This window comes from Suillus discolor (assembly GCF_016758755.1).
Source record: "Suillus discolor strain FC423 chromosome Unknown F5147scaffold_17, whole genome shotgun sequence".
Lineage (NCBI taxonomy): Eukaryota > Fungi > Basidiomycota > Agaricomycetes > Boletales > Suillaceae > Suillus > Suillus discolor.
In genome coordinates, this window is record NW_024541264.1 from 488,842 (window position 1) to 514,130 (window position 25,289).

The 25,289-nt window shown below is 47.6% G+C and overlaps 11 protein-coding genes across 11 annotated transcripts; 8 read left to right on the forward strand and 3 right to left on the reverse strand.

The window, feature by feature from the left end:
• Positions 1-79: 79 nt before the first annotated feature.
• On the reverse strand, positions 80-1,411 carry F5147DRAFT_771811 (Endonuclease/exonuclease/phosphatase; the record flags this gene model as incomplete). Its single annotated transcript, XM_041441288.1, has 7 exons — positions 80-204; positions 261-479; positions 539-653; positions 701-861; positions 912-993; positions 1,041-1,100; positions 1,163-1,411. The coding sequence occupies 7 exons, from the start codon at positions 1,409-1,411 to the stop codon at positions 80-82; spliced, it is 1,011 nt and encodes a 336-aa protein (XP_041294885.1).
• A 441-nt stretch (positions 1,412-1,852) lies between these two features.
• Positions 1,853-2,223, forward strand: F5147DRAFT_573140 (uncharacterized protein; the record flags this gene model as incomplete). The annotated part of the gene is made up of 2 exons (XM_041431138.1): positions 1,853-1,981; positions 2,032-2,223. 2 exons carry the CDS (start codon positions 1,853-1,855, stop codon positions 2,221-2,223), a joined length of 321 nt encoding a protein of 106 aa, XP_041294886.1.
• Positions 2,224-2,281: 58 nt separating this feature from the next.
• Positions 2,282-2,587, forward strand: F5147DRAFT_573348 (uncharacterized protein; the record flags this gene model as incomplete). The annotated part of the gene is made up of 2 exons (XM_041431152.1): positions 2,282-2,409; positions 2,461-2,587. 2 exons carry the CDS (start codon positions 2,282-2,284, stop codon positions 2,585-2,587), a joined length of 255 nt encoding a protein of 84 aa, XP_041294887.1.
• Positions 2,588-3,464: 877 nt separating this feature from the next.
• Positions 3,465-5,162, forward strand: F5147DRAFT_686227 (outer mitochondrial membrane transport complex protein-domain-containing protein). Its single transcript, XM_041436738.1, has 5 exons — positions 3,465-3,652; positions 3,707-3,897; positions 3,950-4,195; positions 4,247-4,323; positions 4,378-5,162. Exons 1-5 carry the CDS (start codon positions 3,472-3,474, stop codon positions 4,877-4,879), a joined length of 1,197 nt encoding a protein of 398 aa, XP_041294888.1. The 5' UTR covers positions 3,465-3,471; the 3' UTR covers positions 4,880-5,162.
• Positions 5,163-5,417: 255 nt separating this feature from the next.
• Positions 5,418-6,320, forward strand: F5147DRAFT_94794 (uncharacterized protein). The gene is made up of 2 exons (XM_041444485.1): positions 5,418-5,610; positions 5,662-6,320. The coding sequence occupies exon 2, from the start codon at positions 5,666-5,668 to the stop codon at positions 6,230-6,232; it is 567 nt and encodes a 188-aa protein (XP_041294889.1). The 5' UTR covers positions 5,418-5,610; positions 5,662-5,665; the 3' UTR covers positions 6,233-6,320.
• Positions 6,321-9,207: 2,887 nt separating this feature from the next.
• On the forward strand, positions 9,208-10,317 carry F5147DRAFT_744806 (S-adenosyl-L-methionine-dependent methyltransferase; the record flags this gene model as incomplete). The annotated part of the gene is made up of 6 exons (XM_041439709.1): positions 9,208-9,243; positions 9,303-9,340; positions 9,391-9,569; positions 9,624-9,720; positions 9,769-10,189; positions 10,240-10,317. 6 exons carry the CDS (start codon positions 9,208-9,210, stop codon positions 10,315-10,317), a joined length of 849 nt encoding a protein of 282 aa, XP_041294890.1.
• A 71-nt stretch (positions 10,318-10,388) lies between these two features.
• Positions 10,389-12,056, reverse strand: F5147DRAFT_771815 (BCS1 N terminal-domain-containing protein; the record flags this gene model as incomplete). The annotated part of the gene is made up of 5 exons (XM_041441289.1): positions 10,389-10,779; positions 10,834-11,384; positions 11,449-11,760; positions 11,813-11,843; positions 11,905-12,056. The coding sequence occupies 5 exons, from the start codon at positions 12,054-12,056 to the stop codon at positions 10,389-10,391; spliced, it is 1,437 nt and encodes a 478-aa protein (XP_041294891.1).
• Positions 12,057-12,240: 184 nt separating this feature from the next.
• On the forward strand, positions 12,241-14,420 carry F5147DRAFT_686236 (DnaJ-domain-containing protein). Its single transcript, XM_041436739.1, has 7 exons — positions 12,241-12,338; positions 12,391-12,429; positions 12,484-12,728; positions 12,784-12,833; positions 12,889-13,053; positions 13,103-13,435; positions 13,499-14,420. The coding sequence occupies exons 1-7, from the start codon at positions 12,285-12,287 to the stop codon at positions 14,149-14,151; spliced, it is 1,539 nt and encodes a 512-aa protein (XP_041294892.1). The 5' UTR covers positions 12,241-12,284; the 3' UTR covers positions 14,152-14,420.
• Positions 14,421-14,511: 91 nt separating this feature from the next.
• On the forward strand, positions 14,512-16,179 carry F5147DRAFT_686238 (uncharacterized protein). The gene is made up of 7 exons (XM_041436740.1): positions 14,512-14,627; positions 14,679-14,795; positions 14,849-15,134; positions 15,184-15,263; positions 15,328-15,459; positions 15,513-15,724; positions 15,776-16,179. Exons 1-7 carry the CDS (start codon positions 14,589-14,591, stop codon positions 15,828-15,830), a joined length of 921 nt encoding a protein of 306 aa, XP_041294893.1. The 5' UTR covers positions 14,512-14,588; the 3' UTR covers positions 15,831-16,179.
• Positions 16,180-16,578: 399 nt separating this feature from the next.
• Positions 16,579-20,406, forward strand: F5147DRAFT_573426 (uncharacterized protein; the record flags this gene model as incomplete). Its single annotated transcript, XM_041431157.1, has 7 exons — positions 16,579-17,288; positions 17,349-17,710; positions 17,984-18,703; positions 18,756-18,916; positions 19,050-19,406; positions 19,458-19,636; positions 19,683-20,406. 7 exons carry the CDS (start codon positions 16,579-16,581, stop codon positions 20,404-20,406), a joined length of 3,213 nt encoding a protein of 1,070 aa, XP_041294894.1.
• A 69-nt stretch (positions 20,407-20,475) lies between these two features.
• F5147DRAFT_744811 (uncharacterized protein) lies at positions 20,476-25,255 on the reverse strand (the record flags this gene model as incomplete). The annotated part of the gene is made up of 22 exons (XM_041439710.1): positions 20,476-20,499; positions 20,672-20,929; positions 20,977-21,229; positions 21,286-21,402; positions 21,455-21,723; positions 21,771-21,911; positions 21,968-22,110; positions 22,162-22,269; positions 22,319-22,418; positions 22,470-22,658; positions 22,710-22,797; positions 22,844-23,065; positions 23,239-23,364; positions 23,527-23,844; positions 23,900-23,967; positions 24,023-24,118; positions 24,167-24,251; positions 24,301-24,428; positions 24,479-24,556; positions 24,608-24,646; positions 24,710-24,801; positions 24,868-25,255. 22 exons carry the CDS (start codon positions 25,253-25,255, stop codon positions 20,476-20,478), a joined length of 3,330 nt encoding a protein of 1,109 aa, XP_041294895.1.
• Between the last annotated feature and the right edge of the window lie 34 nt (positions 25,256-25,289).

The window sequence follows — 25,289 nt, forward strand, 5'->3', positions numbered from 1 at the left end:
TCATGTTTTATGTATTTCACTAGGAAACCGTGACGTGCGCAACATAATGGATATTCGCATATGGCGAGTGCTACAAAATTTAGCTTCCCGTAATGATATCGCTCTCTATTTCCATCACCACTGGCACATGGTCTGATGCACCGTAGATCTCACTTCTAATCTCGCACATCTTGACCTTTTCCAGTAGTCGCTCGCTCACCACAACTACGCAGATGGAGGTTGATTTAGGATAAGCCAGCTAACAGAGATTGACAACTTACACATATCCAATCTCCAACCAAGGCCTTTGGTCCGACAATTAAAACGGTACGAGAAATATGTGTAGTGTTTGACTTCTGGATGATTCTGCCTCCAGACATCAACAAATTTGCCAACTCCAGCAGCAGATTCAGGAGGATTGAGAATATTTTGAAACGCTTCCGTTTCATCTTTTGTGTATCCAGGTGTCTTATTCCAATTTGACTTTGCATTTGCCAAGTCTGAATATAAAAATGTAAGATACACTGGACCAAAACCGCAGACGGTGTGAATTGCGCACCTATTGCGGTTGGCGCGACGTTGAGGTCACCCATCCATATGACAGGTTTCTTCTTGTCTAGATCCCGGATATACGTGGTGAAGTGTTCATTCCATGTGTTCTTCTCCTTCAGTGTCTGGGATAGGTGAATAAGTGTGCACATCATATATCTCATGATCTGACCTTGAGCCCCTGACCAGCGTTCGTCACATATGTAGCTACAATATAACAACCAGGAAATTCCACCGTAACGATACGACCCTTGACGCTATTTGGGTCTGGATGTCCCGGAAGTTTTGTGTCTACAGATAGAGGCTTATGCTTGGAAAGCACGGCTGTTCCTGCTGCGTCGGGTCGAAATTAGAGAAGCGGGGAGCTAATGAAGGTCATTTACAGTAAGTCTTCTTGGAAGATATAGCCCAGGTACAATGAGGGAATCGCGACGTCAGAAAAGGGTCTGCAGGAACTTCGTTCACCTAATATGAGAGTATTAGCAAGACTGGGACTAGAACATGGTATGTACCTTGGTCTCTGTTAGCACGAGCACGTCTGGATCCTCCGCCTCGACATAGAATTTGAATCCCTGATGAGATACAACACCGAGATGATTAGAAAGTCAGTACAATATAAATTCGTCGCGCTCACCTTCTTGGAAGCCGATGCAAGCGAACATATATTCCACGTTGACAAGCGAACAGTGCCTGATATCCGGGGAGGAAAACTGATGTTGACAGGCAGTACTTTATTAGTAGGCTGGCCATTGCTGGCAACGGCAGACCCTGGCGAGTCTGTCGATACTTTGGCCTTTTTTGAAGCAGACTGTGTGGCTTCATCATCCGATTGTGACTCGGATGCCGCTTTACGCTTTACTGCAGTTTTATTTTTGGGTCGCATTATTTGGCGGGTCAAGAAAGACGCGTGAATTTGGCGAGATGGTAGTGGAGCTAGTCGTAGGCCAATTGTGGACAATGCACAGAGTTGTGGACGGTAGAGGCTAAGTGTTAACAATGCCATGGACCCGACTAAGTGCTATTTCCTAATCGAGCATACTTGTGGGTGCACATTTTAATTTTCTTTGCCACATGTGCTTAATTTAAAAACCAACCTTGCTTAGGCCTTCTGCGACTTGACCTTTCGCGCTTTGGACAGGGCAACAGCTTTATTTCTGTAGCTTAGTTTGTGTGTAAGCTAAGCTAAAGCTACCAGTGCCAATCTAGTTATAAACAGTCCACCTCTACTTTGAGGCTCTCAACACGACGCGATACAACCTTTATTTCTGGTACTTATTACAGTCCTTATCATCCCTGTCCTCGAGCACAGTCAACATCACTCAACATGCTTACACATCGTGGATTCTCGGCTTGTATAATCTCTGAGGGCAAACCGATCCCCGAGTATCTTGCTGCTGTTGTTGGCGAAAACCCAAAGACAATCTCGTGTTGGATCCCAAGTGAGGTGGGAAAGGTAACTCGATTCGTTCATCTAATCACGACGTGCCTCACCGATGCCACCAGACTTTTACAGTATACTGGAGAGACGAAGGGACAAAAATGCATTCATGCGCGTTTATTACACTTGACGGATTCGTAGTTCCTGGTCGGTTCTTGTTTGGCGAAGGGGAGACTTGGAGGAATGGGGTAAGGTCAGGTCCGCATACAGAAAGGCCCTTCATGTTTGCACAGAGGCCAAGCTCGGGTGAGTCATGACAAACAATGAATACATTGGCATGAAGGCTCAAGTTTAACAGGTGCAAGTGAGCAAAGCATGAAGGACGCTGGCTCTATCATGCTCAAGATTCGACTTGTCACGCTGGATGGGTCGAAGGCAGCAAATCCACCGCAGAATGTTCCAGATTTGAACTCGCAAGGTCAACTAGGCGATCATTGTATTGGGTGCGCATAAGCAGGGCTTGTTGGTGTTTCCGTGTCTGACGATTTTCAAAGGTACGGCCAGGAGATGGACACGTACAAGCAGTCGCCCATAACGTGGAAGGTGAAGGCGTCCGACCAGGGCAGTAACAGGTCACACGTTACCTTTCTGTTCCGGTACAGGTCTCCCGGTGAGTTTTGAATCCCTTGTGAAAATTCATCCTAATAACAACAATTTTAGAGTGGCTGATGGCGCAAGGAATAATGCCCACTGAATTGCATGTGCCAAAAAATCTTCCTGTGAAGCGACGGGTCGCCAGCGCACCCGTTGCACAATTGGTGAACGCGCCGATTACCCCAAGCCCAAGTGCTTCCAACTCGAAAAAGGCTGAACGGTATGAGCGACTCGTGAGTATAGCTGTTTCATCATACCATCCAACTCACGTATTCATTCATCATGTAGAATGCAGAACCACAGAATACCTTATATCCAGAACAAGGTCGAATGAGGCCTGCACTCAGTGTCAGGACCGTGAGCGTCGGGGGCCGAGTTCGGCCCAACAAATTTGCAGGGGAAATGCTGCTCGATTTTCAAGTTAATCCTCCACTCGATCCAAGGTTTATGCAAGGCCCATCCAGTGCGTCTCAAGAGTCGGACAGCACGGTAGGAAATTCAACGGAGCCGGGCGATGAGGGCCAGGAAGATATGATTTAGAGAGTGCACATTATTTTGTTCTGTTGTTTGTTTCGACGTGCTGTCTGGTATCTTCAGAACCATCTCTTGAAGAATATGATCATTAGGGTGTCTGCAAAAATTGTAAAATAGTTGACCATGAATCTGGAATATCATCACTTACTACAGCCTCATGGAAATATAGTACGGAGGGCGTTTCATTGTGAATTGCTGAACGACAGAGGAAGGGTTACTGCAACGACCTGTGTTCACAGCAAGGGCTACTTTGATGGCACAATGACAGACAATGGCAAAGCGAGAGTATTTGGATTTGTATGTACATGTTGAATTCTAAAGCCGTCGCCAAATAACGGCGTTCAATTAAACAGCACCTCTTCTGCTTTCTCGGAGATATGATGTCTACAGCAGCTACACAGCCAACCTCAGTGTTATGCACGCTGCACATTTGGCCTTCTAGATGGAATCTACCATCTATTGACCCCACATGTATTGCAGCGGTTTTCTACCTGCAACTGACTATTCCAGGGAAATTCGAAGTTGTAGAATGTACTAACCCCGACGTGTCCCCTAGTGGTACGTTTATATATCTCGTCGCTTGGGCTTCCATCTCATAGGGTTATTCCGCAGGAAGGCTTCCCTTCCTCACACATGGCCATGCCACAGTGTCATCCGTCCCAGCCATCATTTCCTTCGTTTCTTCGCTGGCAAAGTCTACTTCATCAGGTGCAAGGGATCTCGACGCGTCTCTAAGTGCACTACAAAGAGCAAAGCGAACTGCTTGGTGCTCGCATGTTGAGGCGAATATTGGGGACCTCGTGGTGAGTATATACATACCATTTGTAGGCCGTTCAATGGTTGATATTCCCATAGGCATATTCGTTCTATTCTGTGGACGACAACTTCTGGAAACTTACAAATCCCATCATGGCATCTATGCTTCCCATTCCGCAGCGCTACTATGTACCTGGCCGGATACGTGAAATGTATCGACCACGCTTAGAGGCTGCAGGTTTGTGGACACAAACAGCCTCTGAATCAGAGAAGGACTCATTCGGGAAACGACAAAAGAAAGACGACCCTAAAGACAACTATGCGCGCGCTTTTGAACGGGACAAAGTGAGATACCCTTTATTTGCTTAGATAGACCCGACGTCTACTACATTGCAGGTATCTGCGCTAGCGAAGGCATCATTTGCTCTTTATGCGAAGTTACTGAATGGACAGAAGTTTTTCTTTGGGGAACGGTGAGCAATATTAGCGTTTTTTTTTCCTTTTGTGTTGTCTGAGCTAGTTATTAGGCCCACGACTCTTGATGTTTGCCTAGCCTCGCACATTCTCCTGTTACTTGATCCGCCATTCCCGGACCATTTAATGCGATGTATTCTAGAAGACTCATACCCGACGCTCACAGAGCACGCACGCAATGTGCAGACAGAAGTCTCACAAATACCGCGGCAGTATCTTGTTGCTCCTGCGCAAAAACAGTCGTTGCTGTCGTTAATACCACGACCCCTGACCAACCCTCCCAAAGCCGAGGAGAGCCGAATGGATGAAGCAGACCTTCGGTTCCGTCGCATGCGATGGATGTGGTTTGCGCTTGCCTTTGGCGGTGTGGCGTGCTACGTCGCTCAACTCTGGATAAAGGTCACTGTTGTGGAGGCCAACAGGAGACCTCGACGTGTGCAGAGACATGGGGCTGAGCAATTTAAAGAACATGAAGTAAAGGTCACGGACGAGGAAGAAGGCAAAGAAGATGAAAATGAAGATGAAGATGCGAGTGTCCAGGATGGGGACGAGTAGGATGATCCTAGGCTCCAGAGTCTACATGCGCTTGCGGTTTCGGCTTCGGCTTGGTGCACTATATTCATACTGTGACGATGCTCGCCTCATCCATAGAACCATGACGGCGGTACCTCCTGTACCTCTAAATTCCATGATTCCATTACTGAATATGGAATCCACGTGCTTGTCGATTCTAACAAACCTGCCATCATCATCAAAGCTGCTTGAAAAATATGTCACGGCCAGAGCACCAGACCCCGCCAGAAATTGTAGATTTTATTTTCGTCGACTCATCATGTGAGACTTATTTTTGGACATCTATATACTGTTCAAATGGCGACGCTGCAGACACTTTGTGTTTTCCTTGCATCATTCCATTTTGTTGGCGATGCTTTGGCTCCGGATCTTGTCGCTCTGGTGGTTTCAGATCAAAAACTTTTTGATGATGGAAGCCCCGCTGTCTCAACGTGCGATACATTACCTTCTAGCTATAATCCTGAATTGCTATTCCATATCCACGACAGTACGCAAAACACCAGCGCAGTCTCCAAAGTATTCAAGCTCGAGAAATGTGAAAATAATATGTCAATACGAGTCATTGGACCTGCGCAATCGCGCCCATTCTCCCTTTCAACGACGCAATAACTTGCGGCTCTGAACGTACTCCCACGCGTGCGCGTCAATTCCCAATGCACCATGTTAGTATTCAAGTGACATGTACCACATAGTAGAATCTCGCCTTGAAGCTGGTAAGGAACTACTTAGACTACTCTTTTCCATCATAATATTTCTTTTCATAGATCCATGCCTCGCAACAAGCACCGTCTATACATCGCACTCCACCATCGCAACTCAAAGCCAGGATTTCACTTCGCTCTCGTGCTCTCACCCAAGCAAGAAACTCGCAATACGTCCATCCATGACTGCCACATATACCACACCGTCAACACAATCCAATCAGGCGTCAAATTCAATCTCAACGGCATGCCAGAATGGCGGTACGAAAATAAAGCTGCCAATGGTCTTCGAGAAGGTATGGTCATAGGAAGGGTACTCATCGCAAAGCTGCCTGCACACGAACCGTTGGTCACGCAGGCAGAGCGCATAAATGATATCCTTGCGCAAGTCCCACTCGTGCAGAATGATGCACAGTGGAATTGCCTAGTGTGGCTGATCGAAGCATTAGCTGCGCTGCGAGCCAAAGAGGGCGACTTTAGCACGATTCCAGAGGTCACAGTCGGAGGCCAGACGGAGGGCAAAATAAAGGCGTTCGGCGACATGGCCAAGGATAGCGTTTTGAAGAGGTCAGGCTCGCTGCCTGACTGCGCTAGCGATCTGCCGCACATCGACATGAGAGTTCGTCAAAAATGAGGAGGGCCAGGTACAAGATACCGTTCATAAGAAGATGTATGCCCATTTGCATAGGTGCTTGTCGTATCAAGATGACAATCTCCTCCGGATAGCGCACATTCAGTGACTTTGAGTTGACTCAATCTACCTGGCAAGGAGTGATGTATTATGATCTTTTCCCGTTTTTACTTTCACCTTCTTTATTTTTTTCTTTTCTTTTACATAAAAGAAAAAATGTTCCACCGGTAGCTTTGCCACCTGCAACTTCTTGTTGACGAAACCACTATCAAGGTGCCAACGCTCTTCCAAGTTTCTCTTCCTCGTCAACCATGTCCGTGTCCCTTGCACTTCATCCAACACTTATTTGATGAAAAGAATCACTCCGGTGTTTGTCCGGTTTTGGTTTCTTTATTGCCAACGTACATGCAGGTCAATCCTTTGGTGGATCCCGGGCCATACTAAGGCGGGCAGGTGAGTCATGTAGTTGAATCCTGGTTGCACAACGACCTGCTCATACTCACTACATCATAAGCACAAGTCAAACCACCGCAGCAATCGCGAGATGTTAAGCAAATTTGTGATTGGCCCGTACATGCACTGACAGACATAGATGCTGCCAAACCAACACTGATGACGGCGAGGAAAGAGAAACACATTTTCTGTGCAAGGTGATATGGAATATTCTGAAGGGGATCTTGATTGATATCTCTGAGGATGAGGAAACACTGATGGATGACGACGAGCTTTTATATCCTGCATATACTCATGGGCACGATTCTGATCGATTTGGCAGAATTGTTATTGCTGTCGTATGGCAGAAATTCCGGTAGAACCTGGGCCTGCAGGAGCGTGTTCAATTGATTGTGACTATTTCATAACCTGCCGGTACTGGAATTCTATTGTGCTAGGGGCATCATGGTTCATGATATGCGAGTCCTCCCGCATGAACTATTGATTTGAACCATTTCTGAATCCGTCTCTTGGCAGCGCTCTTGCAATCCCGAAATACAAATTGCTCCACTTGTGCTATTTGTGTGCTGCTAGTAAATAATTGTTTCATTTTGTGACCTTGCGTCCGCTGCCTCAATGTTCGTGATACTACTTCCCTTCGGCGTTTGCCATCACTGATACTACACACTAGCTACTGTAATTTTTGTATCACCTGTATGATCGTACAGTGACCCGTACTGTACCGTCGAGGGTATCGAGGACACTATGACATATGGCACGGTACGGGCAGTAGCCGTACTTGAATCTCAACCGTAAATCAAGGATATTGATTGGTGGTGAGCTAAGCACTGGTGCTCAGCGCGACCCAGGCCTGGGCAGTAGTCCAACTTAAGGAGCCGATTATCGTCATAAAATCTACCTCCCTCTGCGCTAGCATCCCTGCACGCACCTTCACCTCATTGAAATCCCTGGAACAAGTGAATATTCACCCGGTATTCATAACCCGATATGCAAAGGACTCCGTTATCGACCACCTGATGCGAGGATTCGATGTTTGAATTTCATAAAGTGATTTAGAAAAGCTAATTCTTCTCGCCACATATAAATCGGCACCTGCAGTGGCCCAAAAATCAAGGGGACGACTTCGCTGATCAGAGAACACCATCTTTGTAACGCTGGCAAACCCACACAAGTACGCAGATGAACATATCGGAACTATGATGATACAGGTGTTCGACTTCACCTCCTATGTGGTGAGATGATGAATAGCACCGTACCTGTGCGCTCGTTGCACTCAAGACTCGCTGCAGTCGGCAGATATAAAATGTCCATTACAGTATGTTACCAAGGATGACATCATCTCGACGACTGACCGCTGTGTCAAGATTTGTTTTATGCAAGTATATGTCTATCCTTTTGAAATTGGTCATTGTGCTCAGTGCACCGCTGCTCAATGAATCAAACTATTCAAACGTTCATGGGCGCGATTGCGCAGGTCCAATGACTCATAATAACATCTTTTTTCTCCTTTCTCGAGTTTGAATACTTTGGAGATTGCGCTGCTGTAGCATTCTGATTTGCGTACTGTCCTGGATATAGAATAGCAATTCAAGATCATAACTAGGAGGTAAGGTATGCTCTGGCAAGCAATCATCGATTCATCGCGCGGCAAATGCAAAGGAGACTTCTGTAGATCCACACACTTGAGTTCGCTGGCACACACATTATAGGCACAAATGGCACATGCTCCTCTGCGTCGAACACTTGGATCCCTTGATAATTTCCAGCTTCTCTTCAAAAGTTCGGATGGTCGGAAACTTTGGTCTTCGTGAACAACAGAATCAGGAGAGCGCGGATGACATTTCACGAGTCCGCATCTACAAGCATTCAATCCCATCAGTATGAGAATGCTTGGCCAGCTGAGTGCGATGATCAATTGCAAAAGGAACAGGCAAGAAAAATCACACCCGGAAACCCTCAGGTGCTTTAAAACAATGATATTAGGTGCACAATAATGACCACAGACATGTACACACAACAAGTCCTGCACACACACGAGGATCCCGGGCCACCGGTGCGACACGGACAGAATGAGCACGCGCAATTTCGAAGTATCGTTCCTAGGTAAAGGTCTAGAAATGATTAATGATGCGACCAAGACTAGAGACAGTGGCTGGCAAAAGATCACCCAACGGAAACTGGTTCACAAAATACAAATGAACTCGAGTGACCCCAAGATACACACGTCGACACAACGGGGCTTCCATCCTCAGGAAGTTCTTAATCTGAAACCACCAGAGCGACGGGACGAGCCAAAGCATCGCCAACAGAATGAGACGATGAAGAACCAGTAGCCGCCATGCGGCAAGGAAACAAAACTGCAAATTGATAACTGAGCAAAGAAGGATGGAAATTCGAATAGACCTCTAGCAAGCAGATGACAAGAAACAAAAAAGGCATAAAAGGTCCGGGATGATAGAGCCAACCCGCAAAACCAGTCCCTTAGGACCCTTACAGGCTGCTATCATCAAAGCTACTCAAAAAATATGTCACGGCCAGAGCACCAGGCCCCACCAGAAATTGTATATTTTATTTTCGTCGACTCACAGGCGATGTGAGACTGATTTTTGGACATCTATAGTATTATGGCGATGTTGAAGCCAAAAAATACACTCAAAAGTATGCTTATTCGCATGTACATCCCCTTGCTCTTCTCAGTGTCATACAAGCACCCGTAATCAACAGATCCAGGCGGATATGACATACCGTGCTCTTGAGTTGCTAAATCTTACTTCAGATGAACCTGCTTTTCTGTTAGATATAGGATGCGGATCGGGGCTTTCAGGTGAGATTTTGGAGGAAGAAGGACACATCTGGGCAGGCGTAGATATCGCGCCAAGTATGCTCGGTGAGCTCCAAGGTTTTAGCATAGTAAGAACTACACGTGGCTGATCATAATCAGAGGTTGCACTAGAGAGGGATATTGACGGCGACCTTTTCTTGCAAGACATAGGTCAGGGATTTGGTTTCCGACCAGGAAGCTTCGATGGAGCGATAAGGTCCGTGACTAGACTTTCTTTTCGTGATGTTATCTTATAGTCTACTAGTATATCTGTCTTGCAATGGCTTTTGAACGCTGAAACATCGCATCCAACGTCTTCACCCCCACACCGTCTTACTCGTTTCTTCACGACTCTACACTCTGCTCTTCGAAATCCCTCTCGAGCAGTCTTTCAATTTTACCCGACTTCCGACGACCAGATACAACTGATTACCTCGATAGCGCAGAAGGCTGGCTTTGGAGGAGGTGTCGTTGTAGATTACCCAAATTCCAAGAAAGCAAGGAAGGTGTTCCTCTGCTTGTTTGTTGGCGGAGGAGGCACACAGCAGCAAATGCCTAAGGGCATAGAGGGTGAAGATGACGAGCAAGTAAGATTTGAGAGAAGAAGGGAAAAGGAAAGGAAGAGGGATGTAAGTGGGAAAAGAAAGAATATGAAAGACAAGGATTGGATCCTGAAGAAAAAAGAGGTAAGCCAGATGGAAACCGACCATGCCTGTTTGCTCAGTGACATCATTAGCTGTATCGCCAACGAGGAAAAGAAGGAGTGCCAAGAGATTCAAAATTCACCGGCCGCAGGCGTAAGCCAATCTTCTAGTGGAATTTCTCGCAGTGTTTCACGAACACCGGATCTTTGTGAAAGGATACCATACAAGTACCTACGTCTACTCATGTCCGTCTGTCTACGAATAGCTCGGGGAGGGTCTTGACCGCATCCTGAGCATTGTTCCGGATGAACAAGCCTTGGAGGGCAGCCATGCTAATCTCCCTCCCATTGGACATCTCTTTCACAGTGAATTCTTCTACATGCTGCCCCATGCGTTCTATAAGCTCCGGTCGGATAGACTCACTGCCGCCGTAGAAACGTGTAAAGAGCGTGCGTGCCTGTACGGGTGACGCATTATCAACAAGCACGCTTAGATCAACACGCCCCGGTCTGATGAGTGCAGGATCCAAATTTCCAAAGTGATTTGTCGTCATGAAGATAATCCGCTCTTCTCCCGAGGCAACACCATCCAAAGCGTTCAAGAAGCCAGAGAATGTGACAGAGGACTGATATCTATAGCATGTGATGTTAGCCGTGCGTTCCGAGGCATCAGACTCATCAACTCACCCATCCTCGCTTGTTTGCATGCGTTTGTTAAATGCGGCATCCACGTCTTCGATGAGTATAATGCTACGCTCCGGGGCATTCGATAACAGGTGATTGAGTTTATCGTCGCCGAGTCCTCGTTCCGACAAATTGAGTAGGCATATGTCATATGATAACGATCCTGCCAAAGCCTGAATATAGGAAGTCTTGCCTGAACCAGGAGGGCCGTGCAAAAGATATCCCCTTCGATATGGAATGCCCCGGTCCGCATACCATTGGCGTCGTTGCAGAAACGCGTTGACATCCTGTTCAACCTTTTCACTTACACCAGTATCCAGCACGACACTATGTAGTGGACGCTTTCGCCGAGGTTGACCAAATGGCTTCCATTCGATCCCCCATGCGGTTCTGATCACTAGTTTTCCTTCTTGACCGCGGAGAGCAAGGTCGCGTGCTTCTGCGAGGAGCTTCGAGAAAAGATGGCGATCTCTGGAGAGTGTTGTTACTGTCACAGTTTCCCATGGCGTGCCCGACATGAGTTGCATCGAGCGCGTCTCACGTTCTCTTTTCATCTTGATCGTATTGTCATAGTAATGTTATGAAAATATGTTCCGTGTGACACATGATGCGACTGACCTGCATCCAAGCTCCGCCATACTTGAACCAATGCGTTCCTGGACCTGCGACCAGCCTGAATAGAACAGAAGAACTCCCATTACTGCGTTGTTCAACCGCAGTTTCAACACTTAGTTGATGGCTGCGTAACCAAGACTCGGTTCTTCGAGAAGTTGGAGCAGCTGATTGTGCATTGTGTGCAAGCCATGCGAGAAACCACTCATATGCGCGGTCTTTGTTGTTCACCTCTAATGATACGAGAAGACGTCGGCGAAGTGCGGTAGTACCAAAGACCAGACCTTGGCGAAGTACAGTTAAACCGACGCCGACACCCTGGTTCACGTGTCAAGTGTGAACAAAGAAATTCTGGAAATGTAATACGGACCATAAGACCGAAACCAGCTTGGAAGTAGGGGCTATACTTTCAAATAGCCCTCAGTATCTCGCAGGTCGCTAGAGATATTACGGAGAACGTACTTATCACCTATAAGGCTGCTAATGATAGAGGATGAGGCTGTCCCTGCATCTTGGGGTATTGCGGAACCAGTACTGGCAGTACTTGTCAAGCCTGGTGCATTGGCAACCTGGCCGTCCAGGGAAGGTGTTCCAGAAGCATTGTGAATAGCCATGATGGGCCAGTATCAGTCGAAACCAGAGAATGCTGTACACTTTAGATAGGCAAATTGCCCAAGCTAGTCTCCCTAAGGCAAACTGAATAGAAAGGTGCTTCTTTGAAGTTAGACGAACTAAGCTTGAACTAGGCAAAAAAAAATTGGAGCGATTCCCAATTTGGAGCGCGTTTGTTAGCGCGACCTTCATTGCCTGCTTTTCTCGTTATCCTTTTCCACCGTGGTGCCATGGTCAAGCACTCGTCCGTTGCTGAGGCATACTCCATTCTCGGTCTTCAAGAGGTATAAGATTCTTATTGTTGTAGAAGCGCATTTAATCAAAAACCATGTTCAGGGTGCCACTCTCGAGGAGGTCAAATCTGCTTATAGGCAGGTGAGTTATCCGGCCAAAGTACTTTGGCGGCTACTCCAATAATATAATTTTCAGCATGCGCTGCGCACTCATCCAGATAAAAATCCTAATAACGCCGATGCTACTGCACAGTTTCAGGCAGTTGGTGATGCATACACTGTCCTCCAAAGGCACCTGAATCCGCCTACTGGCCCCAGACGGATGTACCATCATGGCATGGACGACGATGACGACGAATATGACGAATATGACGACTACGAGGACTACGAGGACGATCTCTACAACTCTGAGAACGAAGCAGACCGTGTTGCATTTTTCATGTGCGTTATTACAGTCGCTTACATACTAGGTACAATCCTGATGCATTCTTCACAGGTTTCTTTTCTCCCAATTTTTGAATGGGGGACGTATGCGTTTTAAACGGCGTAAGTGATTTATTTCCCCATTTGTTGTTCGATGGCAATAGAACGCCTGGTGTAGCCGACCCTCACCGTAATTATCGTCGTCGATCTCTCTCCCCCGAGACCCCTGAGCAATATAGGGCTCGAATCGAACGGAATCGCGCAGAGCAAGTCGAGGCTGAAAAAAGGCGTGCTGAAAAGACAGCTGAGCGCAAAGCTTTTGAAGCACGGCAACGCGAGAAGGGTATGTGATTCGTCTTTAGTCATTACAATTATAAATAACCCCTTTCTAGAACGTAAAGAGGCAGCTGAGAGGCAACAAGCTAAAGTAGCGTCCAAAAAGGCAGAATCTGTAGCCGCTCGTAAAAGAGCGGCTGAGACTGCTGAGGCTCAGCAACGGCGTGTCCAGACCACAAGATCAGAAGCTTTTTCGGCTGCACGTGAGGGAGACGCCGTCAAAGTCAGGAAGGCAGTCTGGGAAGAAAATGTCGATGCCGCTGCAGGCGAAATCAAGCTTGGTTGTGAAACATACGTTAAGAGGCCACCTGAAGATCCGAAGGAAACATTGTTGCATATCGCTGCACAGCAAGGTGATGTTGACCTCGTGGAGTGGCTAGACGCCCACAGTCAGTCACGCTGTTTTAATTACCGCTGTCACGAGTAATCTAACTCCATGTTTTACGTTCTAGGTGCAGATCCGGAAGAGCGTAACGCTGCAGGGCTGTCGGCCTTCCACTTGGCGCTTCAGCAGGGTTGCATCCCAATCATAAACCATTTCTTCCAGTCATATGATCCGAAGCAAGACGACGACCATAGCGCGATTTATAGCCTCTCACCACCAGTGTCGCTTCTTTCTCTAGCTTTGGAATCTGGCAAGCCCGAGGTTGTATGGCTGATCCTTGAGAAGGGTCTGGCTTCCACCCAAGATATCGGAAATGCGTGGACGCAGGTGACGTCTGGACAGACCAATCAGCCACTGTTCAAGAAACTTCCCCGAGATAGTGACAAGTTTTCCGAGATCCAGAACCTTCTGATGACGTTCGGAGGATTCACACCGCCACCAACACCAAAGGTCTCGAGTCCAAAGGATACGAGACATGATTCGCCTTCTCCCCTTTCGCCGTTTGCGCGGGATGGCTCTGCCAAGAGCCGTCAGCAGACTCGCGCCAAAAAACCAAACGTCGACCAAACTCGTCCTAATACTCAATCTGCCAAATTACCCCACACCGGCTCCCCGCCTGGCTCCTCAGAACCTGGCAAAATCCATTCGCGGGGTCCTGATGGCGGACGTGGGCAGGGTCGCGGACGGGGTCGTGGTCGGGGTCGTGGACGTGGAAACTAGATCGCTATTCAGTGATCGCATATCTCTGTTCCGCGTGCTTCCCGGCATCAGTATGTCTCATGATTCTTCCATTTCATTCTTTCATTCCTTGACACATACCTCTCCTTCGCATCAAGCCTCACCATGCATCCATAAGTATCAATTACATCATTCGATGGTCTTATTATAGCTGACATCATGATCGCGAGCTAATGTTCATATCGCAAACTTGTGTAATATTTACTCTGCGCATACACCATGCTTGTATGTAAATTAAATCGTTGTATTCTTTGATGGCCTCGGCCTTGGTTGAGTCATTAATAACTGTTTGCTCTTGTTTGATTTCAAAGCTGTTGACAAAGACAGCCAAACAAGCTTGCCGGTGTTTCAACTTTGACCACATTGGTCCTTTCATTACACCTATAGCTATCAATCTCTAACTCCAAAGCACTGACATAATGGGTCGACTAGCGGAGATGCAGAGGAAGCTCCTCGAGGTATATCATTCATCTTGCTGCCGAAGCATTATCTTTAATTTACGTGTCTAGCAAATGATGGGCCCTGAGGCAATGGGAGTTGCCAATGCCAACCTCGTCTGGTCTGATGATAAAGTTTGCCGGAACTTTCTGTGCGGGACATGCCCTCATGCGCTTTTCACAAACACTGTATGTTAATTCGCTGCTTTTTTCGAGTGCTTCAATGGAACTTCTCAACTTAGAAAATGGATCTTGGAGCATGCCCAAAATCACACACGGAGCGATTGAAGACAGAGTTTCTGGCAGCTAGAGAGGCAACCCCAAGTGACCCTATATTTTCTCGTTTCCAAATGGAGTATGAGTCGAACATATTTGCTTTTGTGGATGAGTGCGACAGAAGGATTCGGGCTGCGCACCGAAGGTTGGAGAAGACACCAGAGGAGAACGCGAAGACAACCAATTTGATGCGAGAAATCGCTGAGATCGAGTTGGCTATTCAGGGTGGGACTGAGAAGATCGAGACCCTTGGTATGTGTCTTTCCCTTTGGAAGTTTACCAATTTTCTTACATTCCCCAGGTGAACAAGGAAAGGTCGATGAGTCAATGAGGGAGATGGCCGCCATTGAAGCGTTGAAAAGCGAGAAATCAGAAAAGGAGGTATGTTGCGCCCTCGATTGATTTCTACCATGGGAACAAGATCTCATTCTAGCGTTGGATCTAGCGCGAGCTTCAACAACTCACGGATACGTCTGGAGCCTCCGGCCATCAGAAACTTCGGGTGTGTGACGTTTGCGGTGCATACCTTTCTGTGCTCGATTCCGACCGGCGCCTTGCGGACCACTTTGGAGGCAAGGTATGTTGTTTTTTCATATTTGTTCTGAAGAATGGATTCCCACGTATCGATAGATGCATTTGGGTTACCACGAGTTGCGAAACATGCTAGGCAAGTTTAAAGAAGAGCGTGAAAAGCGCAAAATGCCACCTCCGTCTTCTGCACCTCCTTCCGGTGCAACCGGGGGTGCAGGCAAGCCCGGCGGAGACCGAGGTGGCGATCATCGGCCATCACGTGATGATCGTGAACGCGAACGAGGGTATGATAGACATGCATCGAGATATGAGTGAGTTTGTTGACGGCCTCAATGATAACGTTTAACTGATGGTTCTTCCAGTGATCGTCGGAGAGATCGTGATCGCTCTCGATCGCCCAGCCGCAGACGATATTAATTCAGCAAGGTGTTTGATAGTGTATTACTCTTGGAAAGGGTTTGCAACCGGGGATACGAACCATGATGGGTTGCATCGTGGATCCAGTGAGGCGCCGAACTTTGAGACGATTGTGGTATGTATGTACATATAAGTCGAAGGTTCGAGACTTTAGGACAGGCCGCAGCATACAGTTGAATGCTATTAACGTGACGGCAATACTCGGAGTCTCGGAAGATCCGCTAGACTGGCTTCAGTACGATTGGTTTCGTAATTTTTATGATTTCGAACTAACCTGAAGTAGAGATACCCATTACATTATTTTGGTATAATTATAATGAAATTGTGCCTGTGACAATTTAATCGTGACATTAACTTGTTGCATGCAATCTGCATGTTCTTTCACTTTCTTGTGTCTGCTACTATTTCGATAAAGCCGCGCTTTTATTTTGTGTCCTTGCATCCTCATAAAAAGCTTCTTGCATTCACCTTATCCCGCGTCGTGGATCTTACTGACAGTCTGTAGCTTAAAATTCGGGCAGTCCATAGCATTTCGGGACAACAATCGCAATCTTTCTGTTCAAAGGTTTTCCGTTGCTTTCAACCTCTGCTGGACGCTCTTGTCGCCGTACCATCTCTTTCTGTAGAAAATCACGCCTTGATCTTCAACTCTTTATACCTTTTGCCATAGTCTTCCATAACGGATCTCCCAGGAACTTTGCTGTCAGCGGCTGCTCACTGGTTCCGAAGCACATTTCCTTGATCAATGATGTCCCCTCATGATACGCGGGACCCAAATGTTCAGATGGACACTAGCTGCCTTCAATCGCCTTCCAATACCCTTTCTTTGGGTTACCCAGCTCTCGTTCCTCAACGCCCTGAGGATCCTCTCATACAAAATACCATGTCTCATACTCCGCGTGACGCTATTTCCATCTTCCAACGACGGGGCGACCCTAACGCTCTCCAACTCTCTCTTGCAGATACCTCTCCTTCCACTGGAGTGCATTCAATGGATGTACTTGATACGCCTAGCTCATCGCGTGCACCAGCGCCCGGCTTTATTTCTAATTTTCCTTGTCGAAATTTCTCATACGGCTCGATGTCGCGAATGGATAGTCATATTTCCCTTCACTCCCCGCAAAGCCCGACCTCGGGCTCCAGCGGTCCTTCATCCGCCGTTCATGGCGTGTCATCTGCATATACCATGAATACCTCGTCCATCATGGTCAACGGACAGTCTATGATTCAATCTGTGCATGCCGGGGCATTGGATTCTTCTGGGTCTCCGGGGGCTTTGGGTAGTTCAGCTTCTGAGCTGGCGTTTCCCCCTTTAAGCAATGGCTCATCAAAGCCGACACAAGACCCAGGTTTTATCTTCCCGCCCCCAGATGTACCTGATTTGTTCACTGGGCGCGATAGCTCGCCAGAGACACCCGGCGACTCGCACCTACTGGTCGTCGGAGACATACTCAAAACGTAAGTTCTCGTATCTTCTGCTTCAAGACCAAGAATAATTGTGTTTGGGTAAATGCGCAGTATTGCGCACACCGCGCAATCAGCAAGTACAGCATGTTCTCGCGGTCAGGGTCTTGAGGCCAACGTCAGAATTGATGAGCTCAAGAAGACTATTACACTGGTCTCTGAGCTTATTGCTGCCACAAAAATTGCGGATACTCCAGTCATATCACGACATCCTTCGCCTCGACGCTTCTCTTTGTTGGGTGCAAATTCCAACGTTTCCCCATCGACACATAGCGCAGTTTCTTTAACGCAAGAGCAATTGGCGTCGGGCATGCACTTTTCCTCTGCAGCAGACTTAGGTACTATGGATGGTCAAAGTAATGGTGATCTTGCAGACATGTCTCGGAAACGGTGTGCTTCATCAATGGCCGGCGACCGTGTTATCAAGGCGCCAAAGCGTGAGCCGCAAGAGGACACGCCACTTCATATTATCCCTCCGCCAGTGTCTAGCCAACAACCTTTCTCTTCTGCTGTTGCGGCCCCCATGACTGACATACGATCTGCGGCTTCATATGTTCCTGCAAATGCGCCTGCAGATTCAGCTTCCCGACCAACAAGCTCCGCCGGTCAACCTCCCATTTCAGGATATGGTTTAATTTCACATCAACCGCCCACCTCATCCATGGGCTTTTCGATACCCGTATCTTCAGCACCGCCTCCCTCATCTACGGAATTCATTTCAACGTCACCGCTATCGACAACCATACCTCATTCTACTCATTTCCCCCCTCCCCCCACCGTCCGGACCTCGTGGTCGGACAGTGCTACCACATTACCTCATCGCAGCCATCAGCATTCACTTTCGGGAAGTTCCCTCAACGCCGGCATCAATTTTCATTCGATACCCAGCAATGGCTCGTCTCTCGGACCACTCCCATTTTCAACAACCGGAGCATTCCCTTCATCATCTTCACAGCCACGTTCTCTCACGAATGCCGGCTCGGGCATTACCCCGCCGATCGGCAGAGTTTCTAGATCCGGCTCATTCACGACTAACAATGTAAATCCATTGGCGTTCGGAATATCCGAGGTAACTCCCTCCAATGCCCTTGATTTTTTGAATTCAGCACCTACGGCACAATCGTTTGGGTCGCATAGTCCAACTTCATCTCTTGAAGGAGAGCATGACGAGTCCGATGTCTCACACAGCCCGCCTGAATCCTCAGGATTGAGGACTATTTCTCATCATTCAAGTTCATCTCGTACTGTCACGGGGCATGACGTTCGTTCAGGTTCTCTTGTTACACGACAATCTACAGAGAATTTGTCTCCGACATCAACGCAAGGGCACAGCAATGAAGTTCCGCAAGAGTATCGCGCGGAAGTTGACCGTATCTTCTTCGAGTTCTTGAACAGTATCTGTTCAAATTGTGAGTATTTCCTCCGAATGATTTCTACTATTAATAACCTTTTTTCCTGTAGTGGATGCCACCGATGCAAAAGGAGAGCCGATACATCAAACACTAATGGCAAAGAAAATGCAACGTCTAGATGAGTCACCTGATTTTCGACCATTTAAATTCCGGATACAGGCTTTCACAAATGCATTTTTGGAAGAGGTGGGTAATCTTTGGAGACACGAGGTGATCGATGAGATATTGACGCCCCTGCAGCTGGCCAAACAAGGTTACCCAGAAGAGAAAATTCCTATGAAGAAGGCTAGCCCATGAAATCGATCATCTGATGATAACTTGACTGAACTTTGATTTCGTGCAGATCCGCAACTATCTGTGGAACCAACCGTATATCTCGCGCTTCAACGAAGATGGTAAAAAGACCAAGTCTAAGGGTAATCATATTTGGAACATAGATGCAAAGAAGAGCCCTCATGATGGCACTTGGACTTTTCGCCCTTTCCATCGGAAAGTGGCTGGCTCGCCGCCTGGTGTTGCTTACGTTGGCCTTCGGTGGTCTTGGGCACCTCGTATATGGGATCCACAGGCATCGCGATCGAACTTGATAGTTACGTACACTTCGCCGTCCCTCCCATCCTGGCTATTTTGGGAAGACGATGTGCTGTCAGGAACGCCTCCCCCGGATGCAGAGAGCCGTGACATCACGGTTGTAGCCCGTGTACGTTTCATCTGTGTGGACGTCCATTGTTATCTAATGCTAGCGGCGTAGTATGTTCAAGATGGGCAAGAAGAACTGCTGACGCAGACCTTCCATCTTAATATTGTGCCTGTCTCGAACCTTGACACCTCGTTCTCTGCCTCGCGTCGCGGTTCTATGAATGGGGAGATGCATAAGCCACGTCGGGTGACAAGTGAATCCTCAGTTCCTCAGGCATCTCCCAGGTCAGTGTCAGTCCATATTCAAGGACGTCCACTCTCACGTGTTTCATTCCAGGCCGTTGAGGTCCCAGCCATCATCTGGTCTGGTATCACCAGTTGCCACGCGTGATGCGCAAGTGATTCAAGTGCTGACGTCAGCTGCTCAGCGTGTCGCTCAAGAAGCTCAGTCTCAAATAATCTCTTCCGCGACACCAGGCGAGCCCGGCCCTGAGCTGCAGGCCCTCGCGAAGCAACAGCATGTGTTGACAATTACCGCACAAGCGTTCGACCAAGAAGTGACTGGTCAACAACGGTCGGAGATCGGCCCACAGGCAACTACTGTGTTAGCAGCAGCAGCACAACAGGTCGTATTCCAGGCTGCACGCCAAGTAGTTGCGGATCGCTCTGCTGCTGTTGCGAATCAGATCTCCGCGGGTTTCACTCCCCCACCTGATGCTGCTACACAAGTGACTGTTAATGAAGTGTCGGTTGCTACGCAATCAGCCGTTGCACAGGCTGTCGAAATCACTGGACCGTTATCCAACGAGGTTGACGTCCTGATGACGGCAAGTTCCTTGTTGCAACAGCAGATTAGAGCTCCAGTAAGTCCATTTTCAGCGATGCTCGATTCCGCTCAACGATCAATGCCCATGAACTCTCTGCACTCCCACTCTGCCGGGACACTACCTCCAGCCGCATCATATCCAGCAACCATGACCACTCAATCTAGTGTTGGTGTCGTTCATTATCCATCTGCTATGTCTTCTGGTAGTTTGTCAGACTTTGGCCGACTATCATGATGTTCCACGATTCTTTGCATATCTTCTTTAGGGCTTCAGGACTCATTATGTGCCCGTTGGGTTATCTGCTTATCTCACTTGCTTCATCAACACCTATAGAAATCCACCATGGCATTCAATCATTATCGTGACTCAAGAGTGTAAAAGAGGGTCGATTAAGCATTATCTGTACTTCTATATGATACCGAGAAATCGCATTCCTCAAAGCTTCAGATCAGATCTGGGGGTACTCATGGTCAGACTGCGGCTCCCCTTCAGAGCTTACAGTAACATCTGCAACGATATTTGGATGTGACGAAGCCAAGAGGGTACCACCGAAACCTCGTTCTTCCTTGCGCCTTTTCTTTGCACGATTGACGTCATCTGTTATTGCATTCTCGTCATCTTCTGCCTCTTCCCGAAGATCAAGGACATCGTTTATGAGAAGTCCAAGAGTTGCGACAGTGACCGAATTATCATCAAGTTCCTGGCCACAGTAAGACAATCGTTGACAGATTGTTGGGATCTTGAGCGCTTCATATAGCTGTGACGAAAGTCAAGGAACGATCAACACACAAGACAGGCACTAACCATCACTTTGATGTCCTTCACCGTGGTCGACTTGGAGACAGTGATCCGTTTCTTTTCTACGCCATCCTTGGATTCACGTATGCGCTTTGACTGCCGCGTACCGAAGGTCCTATTAGATCCATATGTCATTTGAGGATGCTGACCATTCTCCTCGGATTTATGGCTTTTGTTCTCTTGCGTCACAACATCCTTGGATGCGTTTTTCCCACTCAACAGCCGAACAGTGATCTCAGCAACATCATAGTTAGACCGCCTGCGTGGGGTATCTGTATTGAAATAACAGGAGTTGAAATAGTCAAGAGTGCCCACCTCTTTGAACGGCAGTCACGACACACGGGAACATCGTGCTCGAACTTGGTGTCAAATACGTTCGGTGGATTCTCGACAAGTTTCTTCTCCAGTGTGATGGGGGAGCTGCATGGATACCTATAATCGGAATAATCAAAAAGACATATCGTGAGATCCAAGTACGACACACAAATCTGCTAACAGCATCCACTCTGTCATTTGTACAACGGCAATAGACGTGTCCCAATCGTTTGGACAATTAGGATCGAAAAGAAGGTGCCCATGCTCACACAGGAATTGTGAATTATTGACACCTTCGGGACGAGGTCCATCTGTTGGCCGAGTGACCCACTTTCTCCACAAACGCACGAAGTGTGCAGGCAGGATAGCACACGGGACATTCTCGAGGAGCAGAGTGTTTCCTGTTAGGGCGTTGTCATGCATGTGACGTAGCCGTGCCTGGACCGTGTGAGCCGCCGAGCTCGTCAAGCCCACTTTCAACACACCTTCTCGTCTTCAGCTTTCCTCCGTAGCTCACGCTTGTCTTCCCTGGACATATTTATGGTTGCCTCACAAACAGCGCAGAGCTCTTCCTGAGTTGAGCGTGGTACCCATTGAGGGAACAAGCCTTTAATTATGTCACCAGCCTTGTGACCATGTTTAGCGATGTTATCTGCCCACGAGATAAATAGAGCAGTACTACCTTAGTGGATATGCTCTTTCGTGCTGTTGACACCAGCGACAGTTGACCATGTTCGCACACAACGTGACCAAGATACTCTGGGGCATCGGGTGATGCATCTCCTTGCAGCGGTGTGTGCATTTTGGGCTTCTGCAATCGCCAGTCTGTGAATGCAATCAGTAATCTACTGCACACTATCATAGGACAATGAGTACCTTTGAGCCAATTCTTGGATATCCAGTAGCCTGGTTGATCGGGGGTTTCATCACAGACTGCATCGAACTGTGCTACCAGTCGAGGATGTTCGACTTGATATAGTTTTTCTATTTGGGCAATGAAGTAAAATCACGGAAAAATGAGACTTGAACTTGCCTATGAATGATTCCCTGACACAAGTCTCACAAACGTCATGCACCTGGCATACCGGAGAAATTTCAGACTCGCTAAACTCAGCGAGCCTCTTATAGGCGCTCTAAAATTCGGATTTAGTACTACTACGCAGGAGATTGCTTGATGGACCTACAGCGGAGACACGCTTCATATTGTTAGCTCTTTGAGGATCCAGAGAGTCGTGGTAGCAAAGGATGTCTGAAGTTGACGAAATCTCGGGTGTGGTCTCTGGTTCCTCCCCGCCCCTAGGTTTGGTTTTTGGCTTTGCAAGAGGTTTGGACAACCATCGTTCGAGAGCATGACGGCTTATGATAACGGAGTCCTAGGAGCAATCATAAACAAGTGAACACATAAAATGGAGGAAATCAAGCACCTCATCCATAGAATTGACGCTCCAAGAGGAATAGATGTCTTTCATCTTCCTGAGCAACTCATCAAAATGTTCCTTTGCTTCTTTTTCCCTAAAACACATGATAAGAAATCATTTCAAATATCGAACTGGCTTGCCTCTTTGCATATGCGTCACAGGCCACGTCATGGGCTGCATTCAGACTATTTACAACCTCCTGAGCGCGTGGGGGAGGGAAAAAACTTCCACCATCAATCGGCATGGCTCCATGCTCGGATCCTTGGCTAGCAATAGTCACTGGCCAGTTGGCGTTGTCTGGGAATGGGACATCCTTGCGAACATAAATAAGCATGTAGACGTCTTTTGATAAAAAGATATCCCTGGACGTTTTGAAAAAAAAAGGATGAAATCAGCGATACTTCAGCGACAAGGGTATGCAGTACTCAAGATCGTGCTGTTTTGCCTCAGGGATCTTAGGTTCCGTGGGTGGTGATGAAATTCTACCAATCATGGTTCAAAAAGACCTTGCCAGTGAATCTCTCAGTAAACTTACTCGATAACGTCATCGTCGCTATCATCGATCCGCCGCCTTTTCTTTGCGGGACGTCCACGGGAATTTCCAGTACTTCCCCTGCCGCAATCGATTAGTTCACTTTTTCCAATAACTTGACCATATATACTTCTTGGGGTTCCCATTTAGAACGTCAATTATATCGCGGCCAGTGTATCTCCTTTCTCCGAGTGAATCGATCTTTGTGACATTTTCGTCGTCAAACTGAAACCATGTATTCGACCTATGCCATCTTCAATACGTCACACGAACACTTGTCGGGTCACTCACGCGGTATCCAGAACTTGAGCCTCATAGTGGCCGTGATATGCACTCGGTCCCTTGTGTAATAGAACACCTCTGAGCTCATAGATGTCCTTTCTGGCACTCTTGTCGCTACTCGCTGCTTTTCGGGCGGCAGCAGAACCTACAAATTGGTCCATGTCAAGTGTCGTTGGGAACAGAAGATTGTGCTTAGACTTCTTGCGCTCCATAGAGGCAAAGTCGTAAACAAATCGTAAGAGGGAGAAATGAAGTACAGGAGGAAGGTTTCGCAACTCAGTATACCGTGTGGCATCCTGGAGCGACTCGCATTTCGAACACAGGTACCTGGTAAGCACGCGTGAGTGACGTGTTCGAATAGACAATCCACATCTCCACGAACTTGTTGTCACCAGTGAGTTTCTCGTCCTGTAGAAGAGCAGCGATACGGTCCTCCAGCCGAGCGTTGTTCTGAGCAAAGGTTGCATGAGCCCACCAGAGTGAGTATGTGAATGGTATTAATGACCTCGATATTTATTTCAAGTTCAAGGAAGTCCGTAGATCGCTCAGACTTATTGTGGCAATTCCCACAGATCGTGCCGTATACTTGCTCCCCTTGAAACTTTAGCAGTATAAATTGATCGGCACGTCAGGCGAGGAGAGGATCTACCTGATTAGATACAAGTGATCTTAAAGATGGTGATGACTGTTTCTGGAATTCAGCATCGAGGTGAGACATAAAAAGCTTTGAGAACCTGCTTAATTCATGAGGAAATGATTCAAAATCGACCAACAATGACTGACTCTTGTGCGTCTTGCTGTTCTGAGGTTGAAAGCTTTAAGCTTTCAGCAAGTTTTTCGGGATTGAAGACGTTTTGCGTGCATTCCTGCAATGCAGTAAACGTCACTTGTAACTGAAATATAGGCGAATCCTAGGCGCAAGTTTGATTTATATGCACTCATTTATCATCTGCTCACCAACCTCGAATACGTCTTCCTTATCTTGTGATGGCTGACACATATAGACACCATTCCGAAAAGCTAGGTCTCGAAACCATACCTTGGCGCTTGTTCTAATCAGTTCTAGATGATGAGGCGAAAAGATACCTACTTGAATGAAAGCGTTCGCATAGCACGTCGCACCAAGGTTCTGAATTGCATGTATGAGTATGACTCGTTGCACGATCTCAGAGAGCACGATATTTTGTTCTACCTTTAAGCCAACAGGAAGTTCGGGATCTCGGGCGTTGAGCACTGGGTTGAACCCTAGGTCAGATGCCTTCAGGAATAGATCCCTGACTTTGTCTAGGTTCACAACGTGTATGTTAAATTTGCGCCGTAGAAAGTCGCGTTGGTAGTTTGTAGACTCGCCTTCGTCTTTCCATGTCTCTTGTCCGAGGTAATTCAAACAATTGGGGTTGTTCTTGCACAACTTCTTACTGCATGGTGGTGGTGTATCATCCGAGACAACAATGATGTCGTCTCCCGGCTCGCCATCTGCGGGTTCACGCTTGGGAGTAGGGCTGTTCTGCTTCTCTGACTTGTGTGCGTACTTGTTGGCACAGAACGGGTTGTTGCTCCTCCGAGAGAGACCACACGACATAAGACGATGTTCCAAGGTGATCTGAGAGGGATGGGTGACCTCCGTACCAACCCAACCCCATGGATCGCTGCCAGGCAATTTGCCTCGTTTAAGTTGTTCCCCTGCAGCTAGTCCCTTAGGAGCCGGCGACGAACGATGTTTGCGCTTCGCAGGCATGACCGGTCAATGGAAGCTGAAGAACGGATTCGGC

What these genes read in the sequence shown, in the direction of transcription:
- F5147DRAFT_686227 (XM_041436738.1), top strand. Translation starts at nt 3,472, where the DNA reads ATGATGTCTACAGCAGCTACACAGCCAACCTCAGTGTTATGCACGCTG. An exon ending in CGAATATTGGGGACCTCGTG is followed by an intron (nt 3,898 to 3,949) that starts GTGAGTATATAC and finishes ATATTCCCATAG; the next exon opens with GCATATTCGTTCTATTCTGT. An exon ending in GCGCTTTTGAACGGGACAAA is followed by an intron (nt 4,196 to 4,246) that starts GTGAGATACCCT and finishes ACTACATTGCAG; the next exon opens with GTATCTGCGCTAGCGAAGGC.
- F5147DRAFT_94794 (XM_041444485.1), top strand. Translation starts at nt 5,666, where the DNA reads ATGCCTCGCAACAAGCACCGTCTATACATCGCACTCCACCATCGCAAC.
- F5147DRAFT_686238 (XM_041436740.1), top strand. Translation starts at nt 14,589, where the DNA reads ATGGGTCGACTAGCGGAGATGCAGAGGAAGCTCCTCGAG. An exon ending in ATGCGCTTTTCACAAACACT is followed by an intron (nt 14,796 to 14,848) that starts GTATGTTAATTC and finishes TTCTCAACTTAG; the next exon opens with AAAATGGATCTTGGAGCATG. An exon ending in CGGACCACTTTGGAGGCAAG is followed by an intron (nt 15,460 to 15,512) that starts GTATGTTGTTTT and finishes ACGTATCGATAG; the next exon opens with ATGCATTTGGGTTACCACGA.
- F5147DRAFT_686236 (XM_041436739.1), top strand. Translation starts at nt 12,285, where the DNA reads ATGGTCAAGCACTCGTCCGTTGCTGAGGCATACTCCATTCTCGGTCTT. An exon ending in CCATTCTCGGTCTTCAAGAG is followed by an intron (nt 12,339 to 12,390) that starts GTATAAGATTCT and finishes AACCATGTTCAG; the next exon opens with GGTGCCACTCTCGAGGAGGT. An exon ending in TCAAATCTGCTTATAGGCAG is followed by an intron (nt 12,430 to 12,483) that starts GTGAGTTATCCG and finishes TATAATTTTCAG; the next exon opens with CATGCGCTGCGCACTCATCC.